Source organism: Nuphar pumila, chromosome 17, assembly GCF_984573655.1.
Source record: "Nuphar pumila chromosome 17, dmNupPumi1.hap1.1, whole genome shotgun sequence".
NCBI classification, from domain to species: Eukaryota; Viridiplantae; Streptophyta; class Magnoliopsida; order Nymphaeales; family Nymphaeaceae; genus Nuphar; species Nuphar pumila.
In genome coordinates, this window is record NC_143265.1 from 5,407,669 (window position 1) to 5,430,380 (window position 22,712).

At 35.6% G+C, this 22,712-nt stretch overlaps 1 protein-coding gene across 1 annotated transcript in view; it reads left to right on the forward strand.

Moving 5' to 3' along the window:
* Positions 1-13,065: 13,065 nt before the first annotated feature.
* Positions 13,066-22,712, forward strand: part of LOC149811433 (gamma carbonic anhydrase-like 1, mitochondrial) — a 30,494-nt gene continuing 20,847 nt past the window's right edge. The window contains exon 1 of the mRNA XM_089993402.1: positions 13,066-13,459. Coding sequence (XP_089849528.1) covers positions 13,114-13,459 — 346 coding nt within the window. The 5' untranslated portion in view covers positions 13,066-13,113. The remainder of the gene's footprint in view (positions 13,460-22,712) is intronic.

The following is a 22,712-nucleotide window of genomic DNA, read 5'->3' on the forward strand; positions in this document are numbered from 1 at the left end:
AATTAATTTTCTCTACAACAATGAGTTTTTATAGGAAAAAAACAAAACCCTAATTCTATTAGGAATTCAAGATGGATCGAATCTCGTAATAAAAAACCAAAAACACATGAAAACTGAATATCCAAATTACATATAAAGAAAAAAAAAACAAAGAAGAAAATAGGTCTTGAACCCAGTCGCATCTTGCTTGGTTCAGACCCAGGTGAAACCAAACCTGGCCCCGAATTTCAGGTATGGTATCATGTCCGGATCTGGGTCTAATTGGACCCACCAATCAAAACGATACCCAGACCCGATAAGAACTACATGAACCAGGCCCGGGCCATACCTGGTAAAATAATATTTTTTTATCATTTTACATTGAAAATTTGCAGGTCTTAATCAAAACTTCGGTCGAGCATGTGTCTGTTATAAAATTTCACAAACTATTGGATCCATGTATTAATCGAACCTTCTAGTTCAGACACTTGTCTTAACCCGACCAGCAATGCACAAGGTACGAAACCGTACCTCGGCCAAATATATAAGCAAGCAAGTAAATGTACAAATAATGCATGAGGTACCAAACCGTACCTCGACCAATAAGCGTGTAGGCAAGTAAATATGCAAAGCAAATAAGTACAGGAAAAATAAAATAAATCTAGGCATATCTAGCATGGCCATTTTAATTATTTCAATTTAATTTGATTCATCTATTGTCCTTTTTGCACAACTTTTCCCTACCTTGAGGATTTGTGGTTGAACATATGCTTGAAAGCATAAGTACGAATGGCCTTGGGCCATGGGGCGTGAGCCTGCTCCATAGCAAAAACTGTGAAAAGAAAAAGATAGAGAACACACAATAAGGGTGATGCAAGGGTTGGCTTTTGCACCTAATAGAATCTCCTGCCCTATCATTGTCCTTCTTTCTTTATTCTGTTTCTTTTTTGTGAAAATTCTTTGTCGTTGTGGGAACAGTGAGTGCAGAAATAGATGAGTACGGTGTCCCTTTCCATTTCCATTCAAACAATAATCGCTCTGGCTTGACAGTACAAACGTCTGCGAGATGACAGAACTTTTTATATCTTGTGAGAAACAAGTGGGCGTTTGTTTGGATTCCGGGATGGTTTGGTACTGAAATGGACGGCCATTTCTTTAGTGGACAGCCAGGAACGGTCTTGCTTAGTCTTCACTAGTCCTTTGATTTTCAAGAGGTTGCTTTTCCTCTGTAAAGTGAGAGCATATTCACATGTGGAAAGTTTGCTTTATCCTGTCATTGTATCTATTCTTTTTATATCACCATGATCACCCTTCCCAAAGCATGTCACAGTGACACGCCATTTTGGTCGCGTACTCCTTGTGACACGACTGGATGTTCTGACACATTGATGTGGATACGATTCTTACAGCCACTATTTTATTACTTTTAAACAATATTTTAATAAAGTTACTTTTGAAGTGTTAAGATATCAAAAAAATAGTTTTTTTTATTGATTAAAAACTTGAAAAAATCTGTGTCAGCATCTTCTTTATTTTGGAATTTTTGTTTTGAACTTGCAAGTGGAACCCACATCGCTTGTCCTTGTGTCCTATCTCTGTATTGGTAATGAATTTAGCCATTTTACAATTACATCTTAACATTTTTTTTATGACGAAAGAACCCTCACCGAGAACCGGGTCACTTAATGGGCCTGATCTGCACACGTGCAGTGGCAATGGTGCAGTAGAGGTCAGATCAGGTGATATGTCAAAACACAAAATATTTGTGTTTTTAAATCACTGACGGTCTATAGTGTTGATTTTTGTGATTGTTGGCCCCACAGTTTGTACAATGAACGGCGGTGATGAAGGCCATGGATGGCGGTGATTTCAAAACACAAAAACTTTGTGTTTTGACATATCACCTGATCTGATCTCGTGTAGCATGACAGTTTTGATTTGGAAATCAATATCAGTATATTCCTGGAAACCAGAAAATTTTATGTGTTGTGGGGTTGGATGAAGAAAAAGCTATGGGATCCTAAACAGTGGATCTACTGTTTTTGATAGATTCATAATGTGCATTACCATGTATATCCACAAAAATCACAATGTTCAGTGCTTGCTTAATGAAATCTAACTAGATCCTTATATCACGTAAAAGATCTCGTGACGGGACAAAGTGTATTTCAAAAGAGTCATGCACTGCAAGTGCCAAATATATTCATGGCATAAAGAATTAAAATCTAACTAGATCCTTCAATCATGTAAAAGAAGCTAGCTTTTTTGGACCATGTTCCCACTAAAAGTTAGTCAATTTACTTGTTTTTGAAACTTATACACACTTACTATATGCTTCACTTAGTGGGTTAGGCAACTGACCTTGCACCAGTTGCACTTAGAGGCACACGTGTACACGTGCTATCTTTCAAGCGTTGGTTGACTCACTTAGGATCAAGTCTTAGGTGCAATGGATACTTGCACAACTATGCTTAAAGGATACAACCAAGCTTTTGCCTACTCGCAAAAATCAATCCATGCCCTGCACTGGGTGAGACTGATAACCTCGACACAAACCACCTTGAACAACTTTTTGACTAGGTTAGGATGATCCAAGCTCAAATTGGGTATCGATCATGAGTTTAAATATGGGTATGGATCTAAACTATAAGTGAATATCGATATGAACTGCAAGTAAGTATGAAGTTGGATCTTATGTATAAATTTGAACTGCAATCGGGTATGGATGTTAGGTATAAATCTGGACTACAACCTTTACTGGATCTTAAAATCACTATGAAAGATGAGAGAGAGCAAAGCTCATGAGAGAGGAGAAGAGAGCTCGAGAGAGAAAAGAGAATTAAAGGATGAGAGAAATAGGAGAGAGCTGGGGTTTATATAGGCCTCAGCCATGAGGCCACCCATAATGGGCATTAATGGGTGCCCAAATGGGTAGCCCAAAGAGGGCACCGAAAAAAGACAAAAAATGGCAAGGTTGTGTCTAAAATGACCTTAGTAGGGTTAAGACTGTCATAGACCAGATCAACAACCAAGGTAAGGGGCAGCCAGTAGACCGTTAAGACCATTAAAACCTCATGCAAAAAATGTTTGGCTTGGTCCATACAGATCCGAGTCAGGTCCAAGTAAAATCCAAAAGAGATAAATGCAAAGCCAAAGTCTAATAAAGAGTTGCACAAAGGTCGGTTTTAGACTTGTGGATCGAATCTATCTCAAGTACAAAAAAGATAAATCCAAGGTCCAAAGTCAAAGAATAAAGAGATTTACAAGCCCAAGATCTAATGCCCTTGAGGGCCTTGCCCTTTAAAGCAACACTTGTCTATATAAGGACAAGAAAAGTTCCTACAACCTTCAATATAGAACTAAACTTATAGTAAAGACAAAAAACTCATAAACTTAGGAAAACGATAAAAAATACATAGGGAACCTGTATAATTTTAAGTCAAAACCCAATAATATTCTACATGGATCAAAACTATAGAAAGAACTCAAGAGGTTGTTCGCGAAGATCCAATGCATAAATGAAGGTGCCTTTTGGGATTGAACCCCCACATTAGTGTTACTTAGTCATAGTCAGCCTTAGACCTCAATAGTGTTAGCCTTGAATTCAGAATCTTAATTGACTTTTCAGACACTCTAACACACACTTTCACTTCAGGTAATTATAGTGTGTCTACCAATATATTGAAGCCGTGCATTATGAGTCTTGTGTTATATTCCAGTTTCATGAGTACTCTAAAGACAAAGTTCAAGTCCCATAGAAGGTGACCCCCACCTTCACACTCACATAGGTAAGTTCATCAAAGTTGAAACACCCGAGTCGTAAGGCCTATGGATCTTGTTAAGAGTTTAATTTAAACTTAACTTTCGTACACAAGTACTTGACATTAGAAATGAGAATATTATTAAGTGTTCAATTCAATCACTTAGAGACTTGTTTTTTTCATTGAACCACTAGACATGGTTTGACCCTTATCATGTGTTGAGTTTTTATCAATTGCAATTGCTTTTACAAACCTTAACCTCATTCTCCTCGAGGTCTCAAAGATAATTTCTTGATAAAGTTTCTTTGTCAACGAATCCATTAAGTTTGAAAAGATTTCACATATTCAATTGAGATTACTCCTTGCTTGAGTAAGTTATTTACATAATTATACTTTAGACTGATATGTCAAGATTTTCCACTATAAATATTGTTTTTCATTTTATATATAACTGTTTGACTATCACAACACATAGCTATTGGGGGTATAGACTTATCTCTTAATGGTATCTCTATTAAGAGATTCTTTAACTACTTAGTTTCAATACTAGTTGGTGCTAGTGATATCAACTATGCTTTCATTATAAAATGGGTTATCACAATTCACTTCTTAGATCCCCAAGCAACTGCTTTAGATACAAGGGTAAATATCCAATCAGTTATGAATAATACTCATTGTTTGCTTGAATTTTGAAAATGAAATTTTCTTTAGTATGGTAAAATATCACATTTTCTTGACTTTTATAGTATCTATAAATGACAAAATAAATAGATTTTTCCTACAATTGTCATGCTAGTTACATTCTTGTGATTTTTTTGAGAAGAACGATCTTAGTTTCATCAAAATTAGAGTTAAAATGAGTTTAGAGCGCGTCCAACAAGTTTTTAGGGTATTTCGGTCATTTTTAGGTTATTTTAAGGGCATTTTTATCTTGAAGGATATAGTTGTCCAACTCTAAGTTGATCGGGTCAGTCAATTGCATGAGAGGATATATCTGATATTATTTGAATTAGTTTAATGACATTCTTGTGATTTATTTTAAGAAAAGAATTAGATTTAGGCTTAATGAGTACTTTTTTCTTAAGGGCAATTTGGTCATTTTGGCTGGGGCAGTAGCTGCAGCTACCACCCAGCTCATCTAACCCCAGCAGATCAGACCTGCCAGGGTCAACTGAACCTTGCCACTTGGTTGTTTTGCTTTTTGGATTGCTTACCTTTTGGTTAGGTCAACTAGGTGGGGACCTAGTGAACTCAACTAGTGGGCTAAGTAAAAGCCCACCCCCCATTTGTGGTTGGGATCTGGTTGAAATCCAACAAGATCTTGATCACTTGGATCTAACTTTGCCCAGACCCAACCTATAGTTTTTGTGGGAACCTATTTAAGCTTAAGAGGGAGATGAGTTTTCCTTTTTCCTCTCTTATACTCTCTCTCTCTCTCTCTAAACGCTAACAGCTTCTCCCTCCTTTGGCTGATAACCCATCAGTTTCACCACCACCCAGTGGTTGAGTTATACCATGGTTGGAGTTGCTACAACTAGAGCGATGATCAGAGGTACATCTGTCCATGTTTTGGTGTGGACAACTCTCTTATTTGTATCTGTGGTAGTCAAGAGTCTATGTTGGTGTATGCAAATTGCACACAATGCATTTAGTGGACCTATACCAGTTAGATATAGTGATTCAAGGTAGGTGCTCAACTTCTTGTTTTATAGGTAGTGAGATTGCTAGGACTGCAAGTAGTTTTGTGGTGATTTTTGTGAAAAAGCATGCTTTGAATGTTTAGATGTGTTTTTATGGAATAACATGCTTACGATCATTTTTTGTGATGTTTTGGTTGAAAAATGGGTGTAATTGTTTTGAAATAGTCCTAGATATGTTGGGGTTAAGTTTCAAGCAAGTTGGGCACTTCAAACTTTGAGTTTTTGGACTTTCGAAAGTGTATGACTGGTGTAAGTTTTGGAAAACCCTTTTTAAATGATAATTTTCAATTAAAATCCAATGAAAGCCAGACACCAAAAATATAAAAACCGGCTCGCACGAGTGGTGGAGTCCGGGTCAATCTCAGGGAATAGGAAATACTCGTATTCAAACACACAACTATGCTATTCTTTATTGCCAAAATAAAGAAAAAGAAATAATTAAATAAATGAATAACTAAAGAGTATTGCTCTATGCATAGGGCTTAAACGAATAAAAGAATAGACATGGCTTATTACAAACCTAATAAATTGAACAAAATAAAAGCCTAATCTAAAAAGAGAAAGGAAAAAATCTTCAATGTTGGAGCCTTATTTCAAAAAGGTCTCTCTTTCAAAGAATTATTTTCTGAAATTGAATTGTTTTCTCTAAATTACTTAAAAAGGCTCTAGTTTGCTCAATTTCTAATTTTTGACAAGAAGATGTGAAAACCTTGCAAATAAGCAGTTTTAACCATTTATCGCACATGATCAATGACCAAACTAAAATACCTTAGGGGTCAACTCCTTCGTTTATGGGGTTGACTCCTATCCATTTTCATATTCTGGTTAGCTCGAGGGTCGACTCCCATAAAACAAGAGTTGACTTCTCCATGCATGTGTTGTTGTGAGGCAAAAAGAGTCAACACCTTTGTGAAAGAGTCGACTCCTTTTATGAATGAGTTGACTCCTTTATGTAACAATTAACTTCTTATGTAAAAAAGTTGACTCGTGCACTTGAATAGTCTATTCTTTTTTGCAATGAGTTGACTTTTAAAGTGAAGAGTCAGCTTCTTTATTTTGTTTATAGTGTACTTAGCCCAAGGGTCAACTCCTGAGTCAGGAGAGATTACTCATGGGCATTGTTTATGCTCAGTTTAGCTTAGAGACGACTTCTATGCTTGAGAAAGTCAAGAGATGGTGGTGGAAAATCATCATGGGGTGGTAGTGGTGGAGCTTCTCCGGCATCGTTTTTCGGGATGTGGGTGATGGTGGCTAGTGATGGATGGTGGGGAGGGCAGTTTTCTAGGAGGTAGGTGATGGTGGGTGGTGGTGAGATGGATGGTGGTGGAGCTTCTCCGATGCCATTTTACGAGAGGTGGGTGAGGGTGAGTGGTAGTGGTGAGATGAATGATGGTGATGGATAGTGAAAAATCATCATGGAGAGGGTAGTTTTTTGAGAGATGGTTGATGGTGGTTGTAAAAGGATGGTGGTGGTGAGATGGATGGTGGTGGTGATGGTGGGTGGTGGTGGTGGTGAGATGGGTGGTGGGGAGTGGACCTCACCATTTTCTCTTGGTATGAAACATTCTTCCACCTCTCCCATGAAGAAATGTTTCTTATCAAAAAATAAACTTTTTAGAAGAAATTTTTCTCTCGTTTAGAAGGGTCAAAAAAATCGTATAGATTTTTATTTTGTTCATTTTTTCTACATCTTTTTCACTTCTAGGAAAAGAGAAAAAGTCTCACAAGAAAATAAAGTTTTGCCTATGAAAGTTTTTGATAAGAGAAGTTTTCCAAAAGGAAAATTTTCCCTTGTTTGTGTAGCATGAGAAAAATAGAGTAAAAAAATGCGAGAGAGGAGGAAGAGGGTGATAGTGATGGTGGTGGTGAAATGAATAGTGGAAGAAGGTGGGTGGTGGTGGTAGCTGTGAGATATGGTGAGATGGGTGGTGGAGAGTGTAAAAATAAAATTTCTCTCGGTAGGAAACATTCCTCCACTCTCATTGAGGAATGGTTTCTATCAAAAAGTGTACTTTTTAGAAAAACTCTCTTAGTGAAAAAAGTCTCTCGTTTGGAAGAGTTAAAAAATTTGTACGCTTTTTTCATTTTGCATCACTTTTTCTACATCTTTTTCACTTCTAAACATATCCTTAGGCTTTAAACCCGTATAGGATTCTAGTTTGGATCTTGAATCATTATGGCAATTTTGATCTAGATTCTAATTTTGGACCACTTCCTCTAGATCTAGGATATCATGGATTCACTCTGCATCAAAAAGTGATAACTTTTCTATTTATTTTAAACAATAAAAAAAACTATTGTACCCTGGTTTTGATAAGAAAAATTTCTCCATATGTGAGAATTTTTTTGCTTTAAAAATTTCAGCCCTCAATACAATTTTTATTGCTATAAACAATAAGAATTAAAGGACCTCTAATCAATAGCACCCTATTGACTCGACTTTAAACCCATACACGATTCTAGTTAGGATACTGAATCATTCTAGCAATTAGATCTAGATTCAGACTTTAGACAATAAAAGATTATTTCACGTGTTACGTGTACATTTTACTATACATGTGCATGTTACTGCAATCAAGGCAGATATCAATAATCAAGATAAAAGATTATTTCATGTGTTACATGTACATTTTATTATACATGTGCACATGTTACTGCAATCAAGGTATATATCGATAATCAAGAGATTATCGATATCGATAACCAAAGGATTTTTACTGTATCGATAAACAAGGGATTGAGATATCGACAATCAAGGATATCGATAGTATATCAATAATCAAGGCAACATGTACAAGGAAGATATCAACAATCAAGGATCATGATAAAAAGTGCTCCAATTATTGTAAATGTACTAATATCTAGTTTTTTTGTTTAGTATATATGCAATTTATTGGTTAGCACCCTCTTTGAATTCAATTAGTTTTTTAAGAGAAAATAAAATATTTCTCTCCCCGCATTCTCAATTCTTTTTTTTCTATAATGGTATCAGAGCACTCAGATGATATTCCGACATGATGAATAACAGAAATGAAAGCGCATCAAGCCAGAACCCTGAAGAAATAGAGAGCCCATTTTTCCTGCATCACTCAAACAACCCTGGCATGCCGTTAGTATCTCAACCATTAACCGCCGACAACTATATTAGATAGTGTTGTGCTATGGCTATGGTATCTACAAAAAACAAGTTTGGATTCATAGATGGATCCATCAAAAAACCAACTTCTCTCGTAAAATCTGTTGTTGCTTGGGAACGATGCAACAACATGATCCTGTCATAGCTTCTCAACTCATTGCATCGAGATCTATCCTCAAGCGTCATCTACGCTAAAACCGCTGTTGAAGTATGGGTCGAACTTCACGATTGATTCTCTCAATCGAATGCTTCGTGCATATATCAAATTTAACAAGAAATCATAAATCTAAAGCATATGTAAACCTCGCTGGTAGCCTATTACACAAAAATGAAGGGCTTATGGGATGAGTTGTCCACATACATGACGAGTTCGTCGTGCACATGCGGAACAATGAAGGCCATCCATGAGCAACAAAATCTGTAGAGGCTTATGCAATTCTTAATGGGATTGAATGAGAGCTACAGTATCATAAGGAGCCAATTGCTCTTGTTGACACCATTGTCGAATATATCTAAAGCCTTCGCACTACTTGTGCAAGAAAAAAGGTAGTGTGATCTTAAGGTCAAGGTTAATCAAGAACCGGTGGTAGCAATCACAAGTGGATCCAACGCTCAGATCAACACAGATCCAAATAGAAATTGATAAAATTGTGTTTGTCCAAAATGCGATCATTATGGAAAACTCGGTCATGTGAAGGCAAAATATTTTCATCTCTACAGGTTTCCAAATTGATCTGGTACACCTTCTAATGCCCATCAATGTAGTTAGGCTAGCGCCAACTCTGCGTCTTTCGAAAGCAACAAGTCAGTATCCGTTTAAAGCTCCAAAATAACTTACCCAGGAACAACTTAACCAAATACTACCTGCGATAAATTTAGGTAATACCAAACCAGCACCTGTGGTCAACCTAAAAGGTAATCTTGATACTTCCTTTGTTTGCTCCATATCGTCCAAAAATTAGATCATAGAGATGAACGCGACAAACTGCATTACTAATTCCTTATCAAATCTTACGCTTTTAAGGCCCACCATTTCCCCCTTATTGGATTACCAAATAGATCATCTACACATGCGACTCACATGGGTTGTGTCCGATTGATGCCAATTTTTTTTCTCAAATGTCCTTTTTGTTCTAGAATTTAGATTTAATCTTATTTCTATAAGTAAACTAATCCAAGATCACAAGTGTGATGTTTTCTTTTATCATAATCATTGTGTTTTTCAGTACCATCTCTCTCGAAGAAGATTGGAGTGAGTAAGCGACATGGTGGACTTTATGTCTTTGAGATTGGTGAAATTTTTTCCTTGAGAAGTTCATCTCTTGATTTCAATATCTGGCACTTAAGACTTGAAAACATTTCAAATACTAGATTGTAAACTCTTATAAATGATAATAAATTACACGGTTGTGTTCCTCACGGTCATTGTGACATCTATCATATGGCTAAGCAAACTCGCCTTCCTTTTCCCAGTAGGTCAATTTTTTCATCAAAACCTTTCCAACTAATCCATTGTAACATATGAGGAGGATACCAAACCACCTCATTATTCGGAGCATAATACTTCTTGACCATACTGGATGACTATTTCAGAACCACATGTGTTCATCTCATACAACATAAATCAGAAACCATAGTTTAGATCAAAAATTTCTTTTTACTCATTAAAAATCAATTCAATAGCAAGATTTTGAGTCTCTGATATGACAATGAAATTATTTTTTTCTCAAATGACATGCAAAATTTCTTAAAAGAAAAGGGTGGTGAGCACCAACATAGTTGCATTGCAACCCACAAACAAAACGGCGTTGTCGAGCGCAAACATAGGGATTTACTCAATGTTGCAAGAACCTTGAGATTTCAAGCCTTTTTACCCATTAAAATTTAGAGAGAATGTGTTCTAACAACTGCATACATCATTAATCACATTCCTTCCAAACTTTTATTAGGCAAAATACCTTATACAAGTTACTTCATGGGAAGAACTCTGCTTATGGTCATTTTCATATTTTTGGATGTCTATGCTATGCCCATAACATACACCACTCTCATAAATTTGATAATTGCGCATGCAAAGGAGTTTTCGTAGGGTATCCATATGGTCAAGTTGGTTATCGTGTATATGATTTAAAAAAAAAATTTTTTAGTAGAGATGCAAAGTTTTATAAAAACATGTTTTCCTTTTAAGATCATAACAATCCGGACAAAGGGGAATGACATATCTTACCCATCTCCATATTCGAGCCTTAGTTCTATCAGATCCAAGAACCCCATGATATTCAAGTTAATGACACCCCCAACCCTTGTCATCCTGATCCAAATTCTGAAACTCGCAATTATAGAACCCTAAAACCAACTCAAGTTCATCTCTGAAGGTATGAAAGAACTCGTCAACCGCCACCACATCTCAAAGACTATAGCTGCTATATGGTTGCTCCCATACTCCAATCGACAAACACAAGAGAGGAGGTTCACAACATGAATCATGAGTTATCCAAAGTCATAGGTTATAACTACTTTTCCAAAGAACACTGTGTTTTCCTAAGTGTCATTTCCCAATACTCTGAAGCCAAAACCTTTGCACATGCCATGGAGTTCCAATGTTGGTGTGGCACTATGACTTCAGAGATTAGGGCATTAGAAGAGAACAACACTTGGTCGATTGTGGATCTACCTATGGGCAAACACTCCGTTGGTTGCAAATGGGTGTATAAAACTAAACATCACTCTGATGGATCCATTAAAAGATATAAAGCTCGACTCATGGCAAAGGGCTATACCCAGATTGAAGGATTACATTATAATGAGAATTTTACCCTCGTTGCTAAGTTGGTAACAATGTGATGCTTGATAGCTATTGCAACAATAAAGAATTGACATCTATATCAAATAGATGTTAACAATGTGTTTCTTCATGAGAACCTTGATGAAGAGGTGTATCTGGACTTACCACCAGGTTTTTCTGTTCAAAGAGAGTGTAAAGTTTATAAGTTGCATAAATCTCTGTCCAGACTAAAACAATTTTCTAGAAACTGGTTTGCTATACTCTCACACTATCTACTTCAAGAAGGATTCACACAATCTAAAGTTGATTATCTATTTTTTTTAAAAACTACTAATGTGATACATATTTTTGTTCTAGTTTATGTGGATGACATTATCATTACAGGAGATGATATTATATACATCGAGCAACTTAAGTCTCACATCAATCAGAAATTCTGATTAAAGGACCTTAAACAACTAAAATATTTCCTCGGCATTAAAGTTGCAAAATCTAAAAGTGGTATTTTCTTATCTCAACGAAAGTATGCTCTCGATGCCTTGCAAGACATGGGTTATCTTGGAGCCAAGCCAAGTCAATTTCTCATGGAACCACACATCAAACTCAGTATTGAAGATGAAGGTCTGTTGGAGGACCCAGGGCCATACAGGCGCCTAGTGGATCGGCTGTTATATCTTACTATAACTCAACCCGATATTGTTTTTGCGGTTAATATTCTAAGTCAGTTCAGTAACCAGCCGTGATAGCCTCATATGGATGCTGTCATGCGGGTCCTTCAATATATTAAGAGTTTCCTAAGACAAGAAATTCTGATGTTATCCACCAACAAGATTCATGTAGTCGGTTGCTGTGATTCAAACTGAGCCTCTTGCCCAATGACTCGTCGATCCACCTCCGGTTATTGCATCATGATTCAGGACAAACTTATTTTTTGGAAGATTAAAAAGCAGTCTATGGTGTCATGGTCAGGCCAAAGCCAAATATCGATCCATGGCCCTAACATGTTGTGAACTCACATGGATAAAGTACTTGTTGTTGGACTTCGGCATTGATCATTCCCAACCTCATGACGCTACATTGTGACAACCAAGAACTCTTCACATTGCTGCTAATCTAGTGTATCATGAGTGCACTAAATATATCGAGATTGATTGCCATCTCGTGCGAGAGAAAATTCAAAGTAGTCTAATTCAAATGTGATTCATTCTCACACATTTTCAATATGCGGACCTTTTCACCAAGATGCTTGGCACCGAGCATTTCTCTCATCACAAATCCAAGTTAGAGCGTAATTCGCACACTCCAACTTGAGGGAGGGTAAAAGATTATTTCACGTGTTACATGTACATTTTACTTTACACATGCACATGTTACTGCAATCAAGGCAGATATCGATAATCAAGGGTTTTTTACTGTATTGATAAAGAAGGGACTGAGATGTCAGACAATCAAGGATATTGATAGTATATCGATAATCAAGGCAACATGTACAAGGAAGATATCGACAAGCAAGGATCACGGTAAGAAGTGCTCCTTGCATGTTGATTTGTTTTTTCTAATTTGCTTCTGCCTTCGGTTCAAATTATTAATGTTCCTCGTGGCAGATAATTTATTAGGACTTGATTTAGAAACTCAAACGGTTGTCGCGATAATAATTTCGGCCGAACTGGACCCCACGCTGGAAGGGTAGAAGGGAGCATCATCTCTCTCTCTCTCTCTCTCTCTTTGCGTTTCTGTTGCCTGCGAGAAAAAATGGCGAAGCTGCTCCGGCTGTCGAGGAACGCCCTGAATGCTGCGGCGAACCCGCCGGTCCGCTACCACTTCTCCACCGTCTCCGGCGGGCAAGCGGGCGGCCACGTGAAATGGGACTACAGAGGGCAGAGGCTGGTGATCCCGTTGGGGCAGTGGCTTCCGAAGGTGGCCGTGGACGCGTACGTCGCCCCCAACGTGGTTCTGGCCGGGCAGGTCGCCGTACAGGACGGCGCCTCCGTCTGGTCCGGGTCCGTCCTCCGCGGCGACCTCAACAAGATCACCGTCGGCTTCTGCTCCAACGTCCAGGAGCGCTGCGTCTTCCATGCCGCCTGGTCCTCGCCTACGGGTCTGTTCTCTCTCGTTCCCCTTGTTTTAGGGCTTCGTTTTTTTTCTTTATCGAATCGAACTTAGGCTTTTTCCTATCGCGTTGGATTGTTCTGTTTTAGTTGGAAGTGTTCTTCGTTTGGATTCTGGAGAGATCCAGGGATTTTAGGTGCTTCATTCGTTGAGATTAGGGTGGTTTGTTTCCTGTGTTCTTGGTGTTTCCTTTGAGGATGCCGAATTAGGTTTTTTTTTGCGGTTTTTCTCGTTTTGATTTGATGAGTTGTGTTTGGATGGGAGCTGGAAATTAGTGGAAATGCAATAGAGATTGAGGTTGCTTTTGCTTTGTTTCTGTTCTGTTTGTTACTCTGATCGTGTTAAATCTAGGTTTCTTTTTTTTTTAATGGAGGGATTTCGTGTTGGTTTTGGGGATTTAGATCAAATCTAGGGTTTAGTGGAAATGTGATGCGTTGTTGATATTGGGTTTGGTTATTTCCGTTCTTGTGATTCTCAGATTGAGCACGCTAATTTTTTTGATATTTTCTTTTTTGTGGACAAAAGCTAGGGTTTAGTGGAAGTTTCTAGGGTTTCTCTGTCTTTGTGCTCTTCTAGGGCTTCTTCATTGAGAAGGACATACTTAACAATTTAACCGATGCTTCTGTGATTCATCCCTTATCACATTGTATCAAGTGTCACTCTTATGCCGCTATTCGTATGGAATCATAGTGACAAAAGTAAAAAAAAAGGGCAAAATCTCGTGAAAATAATTTTTTTTTTTATAAATCTTTGGATTTTTTGGGCAAAATCTGGCAATAAGAAATAAATTTAAAATATAAAAATAATAATTTATAAATAAATAAAAAACACACGATTTCTACTATAAATAGCATATAAAACTGTTAAAATGTATCTCCCAAAATCGTTAATGTAAATATAAATATATATACTTATATAAATAGAGATACATATACATATAATATATATATATATATGTATATGTATCTCTATATATATAAATATGTATATTTATATATTTTTATCTTTTTGTTTACCCGATAAGGGTATAATTGTAATTTCTCTTCTTGCGCATATTCCATTTGGAATATGTTGTATTTTTCTTCTTTTTATTTTTTTGTATTCTTTTTTATTTTTTTTATTTATTTTTACCTTTTCATAAAGGTGCATTTGGGGTCCCCCAATAGAGTCGTTGGGGGCCCCCCAACGGTCACAAATGTGACCGTTGGGGGCTCCCCAACGACTCCTTTGGGAGCCCCTTTGCACCTCCTTCTTGTATAAATAGGGGTGTTTCCCCCTTGTTTTCCCTAAGCTTGAGAGTCTCAAGCATTTGGTTCATTCTATAAAATACATGCCATAGTGCATGTTTATTATTTTTACGCTTTTGCGTACTTTGTTCAAGTGTTGTGAGAGTGCCTTCGTGCACATCTTTTCTAAAGAATTTGCGCTCGTATGCGTATTGTCTTAGCATAGACAATTTTACAAAAACCATACATATCACGTTTAAAACATGATATTTATATTTCTGATGAGAAAAACATGAGAAATTACAGTTTTTAGCTTTCAGGTGATTTCTGGCGAGCTAGATTTTCATAAATCTCACGAGATTTGTCACTATGTATAAAATGTGATAATGCATGTAGAACTAAAAAAAATCAGTAACAACATTTATTGTTGTTTACACATTTCTAGCAGTATTTTGAACATCACATTGGTAAAGCATCAATATCAATGTAACAGAGTTTTTACTCTTGTAGCTCTAAGCCTAGTTAAAATAAAAATTGCTTTATGGTATTAAAATGTTGGTCTATCTTTTTCTTATTCTCTGGTTGTCTCGTGGCCTATGCCACATGGATACGACTGCATATACCTGATATGATCATTTTTATGAAGTTCTCAATATGATTGGTATATAAGGGAATAAAGTCTGAAATGAATACCAAGAGCCCAAATATAATGTATTTGAATACAAACTAACCATAAGAAATAAAAATGGAACACAAGTATTATGAATGAATAATTTCATTAAGAATGAAATTAAAAAATACAAAGAAGAAATTCAAAATACAAAAGATCTTACTAAAAAACACTCAAGACACTCAAAAGAACCTAAATCTACCCATCACTCTCTCAACCCTCACATATACACACCCACACATTTATAGAGAAAGAGGAGAGAAGAAGAGGGAATAAAAAGGTCCCAATCTAGCCATTGAAGAGGGTTGAACAGCAATATAGCCGTTTGAACTTTGACTAGCCTCCAACAGCTAGATAGAGTCAACCTAGGTTGAGTAATATTACATATATAATTTATATTTATGTATTATATATGTAAATATATACAAGGTTTTAAAACCCGTGACTCGGAACTCGACTCGTTCTTTATTGACTCGTGACTCGGCGGGTCAACTCGGTGACTCGGACCGGGTTTTGTTAACTTTTGATTTTAAAAGAAAAACAATATATAATTTGTCTGAAACCATGTTTTTGAGTAAACATAGTCTCCAAACGTCTGTAAGAATATAAAAACAACTGTAAAGAGCTATAGAGGTTTGCTTGAATAATTGAATTTGATATCTATACAAGCACTTTGACTAATTCATGACTTTAATTAGAGGATTTGGTCACCATGAGTTCAGTCTGCTACTACCTAAGGTTCCTAAAATGGCCAATCATATATGCTAGCTTGTTTTAAAAGTTTTAATTCCCTCTCTAACAAATCCATAAATGTAAAACAGGGATATATGTGCATATTGAAAGTTTACAGAATGCCCAATATCAACATAAATAAGCAATTTTCTCATGTATAAAACTATGCAGGAAATATATTAATGGCACAACTATAAAAAGACTACTAATATTTGAATATGTACAATGCTTGTTCACATAACAAATGGATGATGAAACCTAAATGTGACTTCCCATAGGCACAGTTGACCCGCCATATATAGTGAGAATCATTTCTTTAAAATATTTTGCTAGAATAAGTTGATAACACAGGGTGAACAGTACTTCGAACAACATGGAGATTTTATTCTATGGATTTAAATGCTTTTTTTATCTTTAAATGATTTTTATTTTCTTTTTTATACAAAATCTGGGGGTAACCCTTATTAAAATATATGTACTTTTATATTTCGAAACTGTAATTTGAAACTCAAAAAACAAATTTCAAACATCCCAAAACTCGCCCAAGTCAGGCCGAGTCAAGCCGAGTCAAGCCCGAGTTTTGGCAAACCGAGTTTGCCTTGACGGGTTGACTCGCTGGAGGGCCGAGCCGAGCCGAGTCAGCCGAGTTGACTCGGCGAGTTTTAAAACACTGAATATATATGCATATATATACACATATACATATATAATAATACATAAAAATAATACATTTATCTTAACATCCCCCCTCAAACTTACGACTCACTATAAGTTTGCAAATACAAATAAAAAACCCATTACATAAAAGATTCTCATTGACTTCATCAAGTTCTTCCATTTGTTGCTTTCTCAAAGGGTGCTCTTGATCTTCAAACATATGTTCTATCATACAAAAGGTCTTTGGGATCTTCAATATTATTGATGCTTGAGAACCAACGAATAGAGCTCACAAAATATCCCAACTATACACACCTATATATCATAAGAAGATTTCAAAAATTTACCTATATTCATTATATATTATGAAGAGAGGACGACCATACACACCAAAAATACAATATGTAGAAAATATATAATAAGACAATTTATCATTTTTTAAAATTATTTAAAAAACCATTAATTTTTAAGAAATCATAGTTCTTAATTCATAGGACAACATAATTGCATATTGTAAAAAACAGAGAGATGCATGCATAAAATATCTCAAAGATAAGCTCATAAATCATTAATCACTTTAAACATTCATGAAAGCATGCATTATTCAAAGTCAACACACATATATCTATTACAAAAAAGCACATTAATGCATAAAAATCATGCAATATGGATTTTCAAAAAACATCAAATTCATAAATAAATAACTCACAAAGGAGTTTACATCATAGAATAAATTACTCATAGTTAGATTTCCTTTTAAGAACAAATTATTTTACACCGCGGAAGATACAAGAAATAATTCAAGTCATTCAATAAAGATTTAAGAAAATATAAATAATTAGGATCAATTAACTATTACATTTATATTAACCACACAACTAATGCATATATGAATGAACCATGCAATAGTTTAGAATCAATGAAAAAGCTATGTCACATGGGTGCGAGTGCGGGTGCGTGTGCGACACGGGTGCGGCGCAATTTCAAAAATTTTGGACACGGGGACTCGGCTATATATATATATATAACAATAATTCTAGTAAACAATTAAAATTAAGTAGCCAAAACTATATAAGATAAAAGGATATTATCATTGTACAGATATAATTTAAATTGACTTGTAATAGTAAACTTCAAGTCTGCAGTAAATTAAGTAGCCAAAACTATGACCTTAATTTTTTCGAAAGTTTCAATTTGGCACTCCCATTTCTTTATGGTAATTCTTAAGCTAGCTTTTCTAATACTTGTGAAACTAGTATTTTTTTAAACTGAAAAAGCATTTATTTAGCTACCTCAAATGGTTGGGTTACCTTTTATCGTGTTTTATACATATTTTTACATAAGTTGTGAAACAGTCACACAGACTGTGCACACAGTCTGTGCAATGCAGTCTGTGACTGTGCAGACTGTGCACAGTCACAGACTGTGTGCATTGACTGTGCAGTTGCACAGCCTGTGACTGTGCAACTGCATTGCACAGTCTGGTTATATATTAAAAAAAGATATATAAAAAATGTTTTTTTTGTTTTTTGTCTTAAAAATGGACATTTTTGGACTCGGTCAAAGTTGACCCAGTCCAAAATGTGGACGGACTTGGCCTTGACTCATTGACCGAGTCTGACTCAACGTTGACCGAGTCCGGGCCGAGTCCGAAGCCGCACCCGTGTTGGGGCGTGTCGACTCGGGTGCGGCACCTCCCTAGCCGAGTCCGTGTGACATAGTGAAAAAGTCACTTATGGACCAATTTCAAGAAAAACTTTCATGAGATAACAACTTACAAAAAATATGAAGAGATTTAAAATCCCACAAATATCAAGAAATGATATTTTGCAAATATCAGTATATATGCAAAACACGAAGAACAATCAATCATGAAACAAATTTAAAGTATCTTTAATTGTGCACTTAAAGCATATTCAATGCAAAATGCATGAAAATATTTCAATAACCATTTCCCATACAAGGACAAATGAGTAATAAAAATTTAGAATTTTTATGGAGACATTTTAAAAATCCCACATAACACAATGAATGATATTTGCAAATCTTAACAATAGTTCGACCACCACAAACAGTCACCTCACTAGACCTTCAAACATCAAAATTCAAGTGTATCTCTTGCTAGAACAAGAGGACAATATAAATGTCAGCCATTACCAAACCAGTGACCATGCACCAACAACTGGTAATCAAAAACACAAATATCAGCAATAACCATTCCCGTGACCATGCATAGGCAATACTGGCTTTCTGACAATGCAAATCAGCTACAACCACAAGAGGTGTACATACCTCACTTCACAAATGATAGTAACACTGCAAATAACACCAATGAGTGCTCATAACTCACCATATTGAAAAATATCTCTTGTCTACATAGAATGACACTTAAATAAGAAGCATAATAAGAGAAAAATACATGAGGTAAGAGAGTTTGTAATGAATGCAAACTAATATCACCAAGAAGAATAAATATATTAATTTTAAAAATCTTTCGAAATACCGTGGTTCAAAATAGATAGCCATCAGCGATAAACATAACTATAACCATCCATCATAATAACACTTGACCAAAAATACAAATGAGTGATACAACACACTCACATAACTAGAGATCAAACAACCATCAGTTACATCCGAACTATAAGCCGGTAATCAAAACTGACAAAAACCAAGGTGCACACAACTCACCCCAACAAACATCTCTAGTTCAACAAAAGCAACATGGATCAAGAGTCCAATCAACCATTAATCAAACACAAGGCAAGTGACAACATGCTATTTATAACCCTTGCAAACCTAGACTAATAAGGTGACACAGAGTTACCAAAAGTTTCTTAGATAGGTGAGAAGCTCGCTTCCCGGAAACTCATTTTTGAAGCACGATACTCCTCGCTTCCGAAACTTGATGAGAATCTCGATTTCCCCACACTTCTCCTATGCTTTCTACACGCTTCATATCTTCTTATATGTTCTCTTACTCAACTTTTCTTGTTTTTTATGTGTTTTCTCTCTCTCTCTCTCTCTCTCTCTCTTCTCACTCACTTCCATGTGCTTTCTCTAGATTGATAGCCATCGTTTTTATGTTTTGTTAAACATTTAATTCTTACACTAAAAAACATGAAATTTAATATTCATCACTTTTATTTTAGTTTTTATTTGTATTTTATTTTTATTCCCATTCAATTCTTATTTATTTTTTATTTTTTATTTGCTTCTCATTTCTCATACATTTTAAAATGCATCGCTTCTCGCTTCTGCTTTCCGTATCGTTTCCTGCTTCCGCTTCCTAGTTTGGCTATCTTGAGATGACATAAGGTGCACACATAACTCACCTCAACGACTAACCATGTCCCAATAACAACAAGGTCAAAGAAGATGATGCATCAAACAAACATATGTGATAGTCAAAACAAATGCTATAGTACGACAATAACGAAGTCATGAAAAGATCAATTTTGAAATAAGGTGGGTTCAAAAACATAAATCGATTTGAAAGTCACAAAAATTTAAAAATAAGTGCAATCATATGCAACACAAGAAGTCTCATGACAATACTTACGAACTTGAAAATGACGAACAAAGATCATGCCCATTATAAGCAATGTACATCTATGTCACATGGGTGCGGGTGCGAGTGCGGGGATTCGGCACTTCCAAAAAACCCAGGTGCGGGGGTGCGACAGGGGCAAAAATGTAAAAATAATATATGTATATATATATATGTATATATATATATATATATATATATATATATATATATATATATATATATATATATAAAGGGGGTCGAGGGTTCTCCGACGCTGGTTTTTCTGCTGACACACAGCTGCTGTCAGCAGAATTTTTTTTTAAAAAAAATTGCAGCCCTGACAGACAGCTGCTGTCAGCAGCTGACAGACAGTTGTGTCAGCAGAAACTTTTTTAAAAAAAATTCACAGCCCTGACAGACAGCTGCTGTCAGCAGCTGACAGACAGCTGCTGTCAGCAGCTGACAGACAGCTGCTGTCAGCAGAATTTTTTTTTAAAAAAATTTCGCAGCCGTGACAGACAGCTGCTGTCAGAAGATTTTTTTTTAAAAAAAAATTCGCAGCCCTGACAGACAGTTGCTTTCAGCAGATTTTTTTTTTAAAAAAAATTCGCAGTCCATTTCATAGGGCAATTTTTTTTTAAAAAAAATCCCAAAAAATGGACCTAAATGATCTTGGGTGCGGTCAACGCACCCAGGATCGGGTTGACTGCACCCGGTGTCGCACCCGCTCCTGCACCCGCGTCGAGTCGCATCGACGCGGGTGCGGCACCCTGCTAGCCGAATCCCTGTGACATAGATGTACATAGAGGAGATGGAATGAAATCATAAATCCACCAATCTAGGAACAAGTGCACTAAGGCACATCACATTCAAAAGATCCAATAAATCTCACTAAAGAGACAAGAATATATGATTTTATTAAAGAATAACTTCTAAGAAGTGAGATCTAAATCATAAGTCTGCTATAAGACAATAAATGACAAACATATAAAGATTCACAAAGAGCCACACATAACTATCACCAACCATGAACTCACATATGATATGCAAGAAATTTTATCACAATGCAACAAATATAAAATCTCTAAGATGCATATAATGAAATATCAATGCAATAGAAAGAAACTACTAAGGGTTACAAAAGTGCACAAACACTCAAAATAATAAGCCGCCAATAGGCAAAAACACATAAAGCTACAAAATGCTAAACAAGAAGCATATAAGATAACTCGTTAAAGAAGTTTAGATGAGATGCGCAGGAACCTAGGCAGAGAGAGAGAGAGAGAGAGGGAACCAATTATAAAATGCTAAAGAAGAAGTATAAGTACAAGCTATTAACTTGAAAATAATCTTATTTAATTAGGTATTTTAAATAAAGCAATATCATTCAAACATACATGGAATAACACATTCACACGATGATAGAAGAACCTTGAGAGAGCATAGAAAACACCTATGTTATAACCAATGATAATACCATGCAATTTTTTTTTTAAGATTTACAATCTTAATCATGGAGTTCATATAATATATCTTAAAATTTATGCTTGGTTACACAATTAAAATCACCAAAGAAACATCATGATATTTTAAAAAATCTCAAAGATAATGTATTTATACACATACGTTAAGAGATACAAAAACTACAACATGAAATTTAATATTTTGCAAGACATGAAACACATATAAGACTTTAAGAAACTACATTTTGCAAAATATAATTTTTCAATATACATATCTATAATCTAAAATATATATTTCATATATTAAAAGACAATAATTTGTATATATTTTATTTTTAAAAAATATTAATTTTTAATATAAACTCTTTTAAAATACCTACGATACATATGAAAATAGAAAAGCCAAAGATACCATACCACATAACACAATGAATGTAAAATCCTTGAATCCATACCAAGGTTGTAAGTATTGTACCTGTATCGGTCGGGCCCATAGTAACACTGTCTTGTATCATATCATATCGTAAACGTATTGCAAATCTTTAATAAAAAAAATCTAAAAAATAAAAAAAATCAAGCAAAATCAGAAAAATTAACAAAAATTCTAAAAAAATCATATCACATAAAACAATGATGAATTACACAAAATGCACCCATAAAATCACATATGAACCCTTTATGTCTCTATGAGCCCCATAAGACATCATCTAACATCAACTAATGCATGCATATCTCACAATAAAAGTGCAAAATATTAAATATCTTGCAATTAAGAACATGCCAAAAGACTCATACTTTCATATTACATAAACAAAAACAAAATCACCAAGTTTATAAACAAATAAATGTTAAATAACCACCACCAACAACAACAACAACAACTACGCCTTCATCCCAAAACAATTGGGGTCGACGATATGAACCAAAAAAGAAAATCATATTCTTAGTTGTCCTAGGCAGAT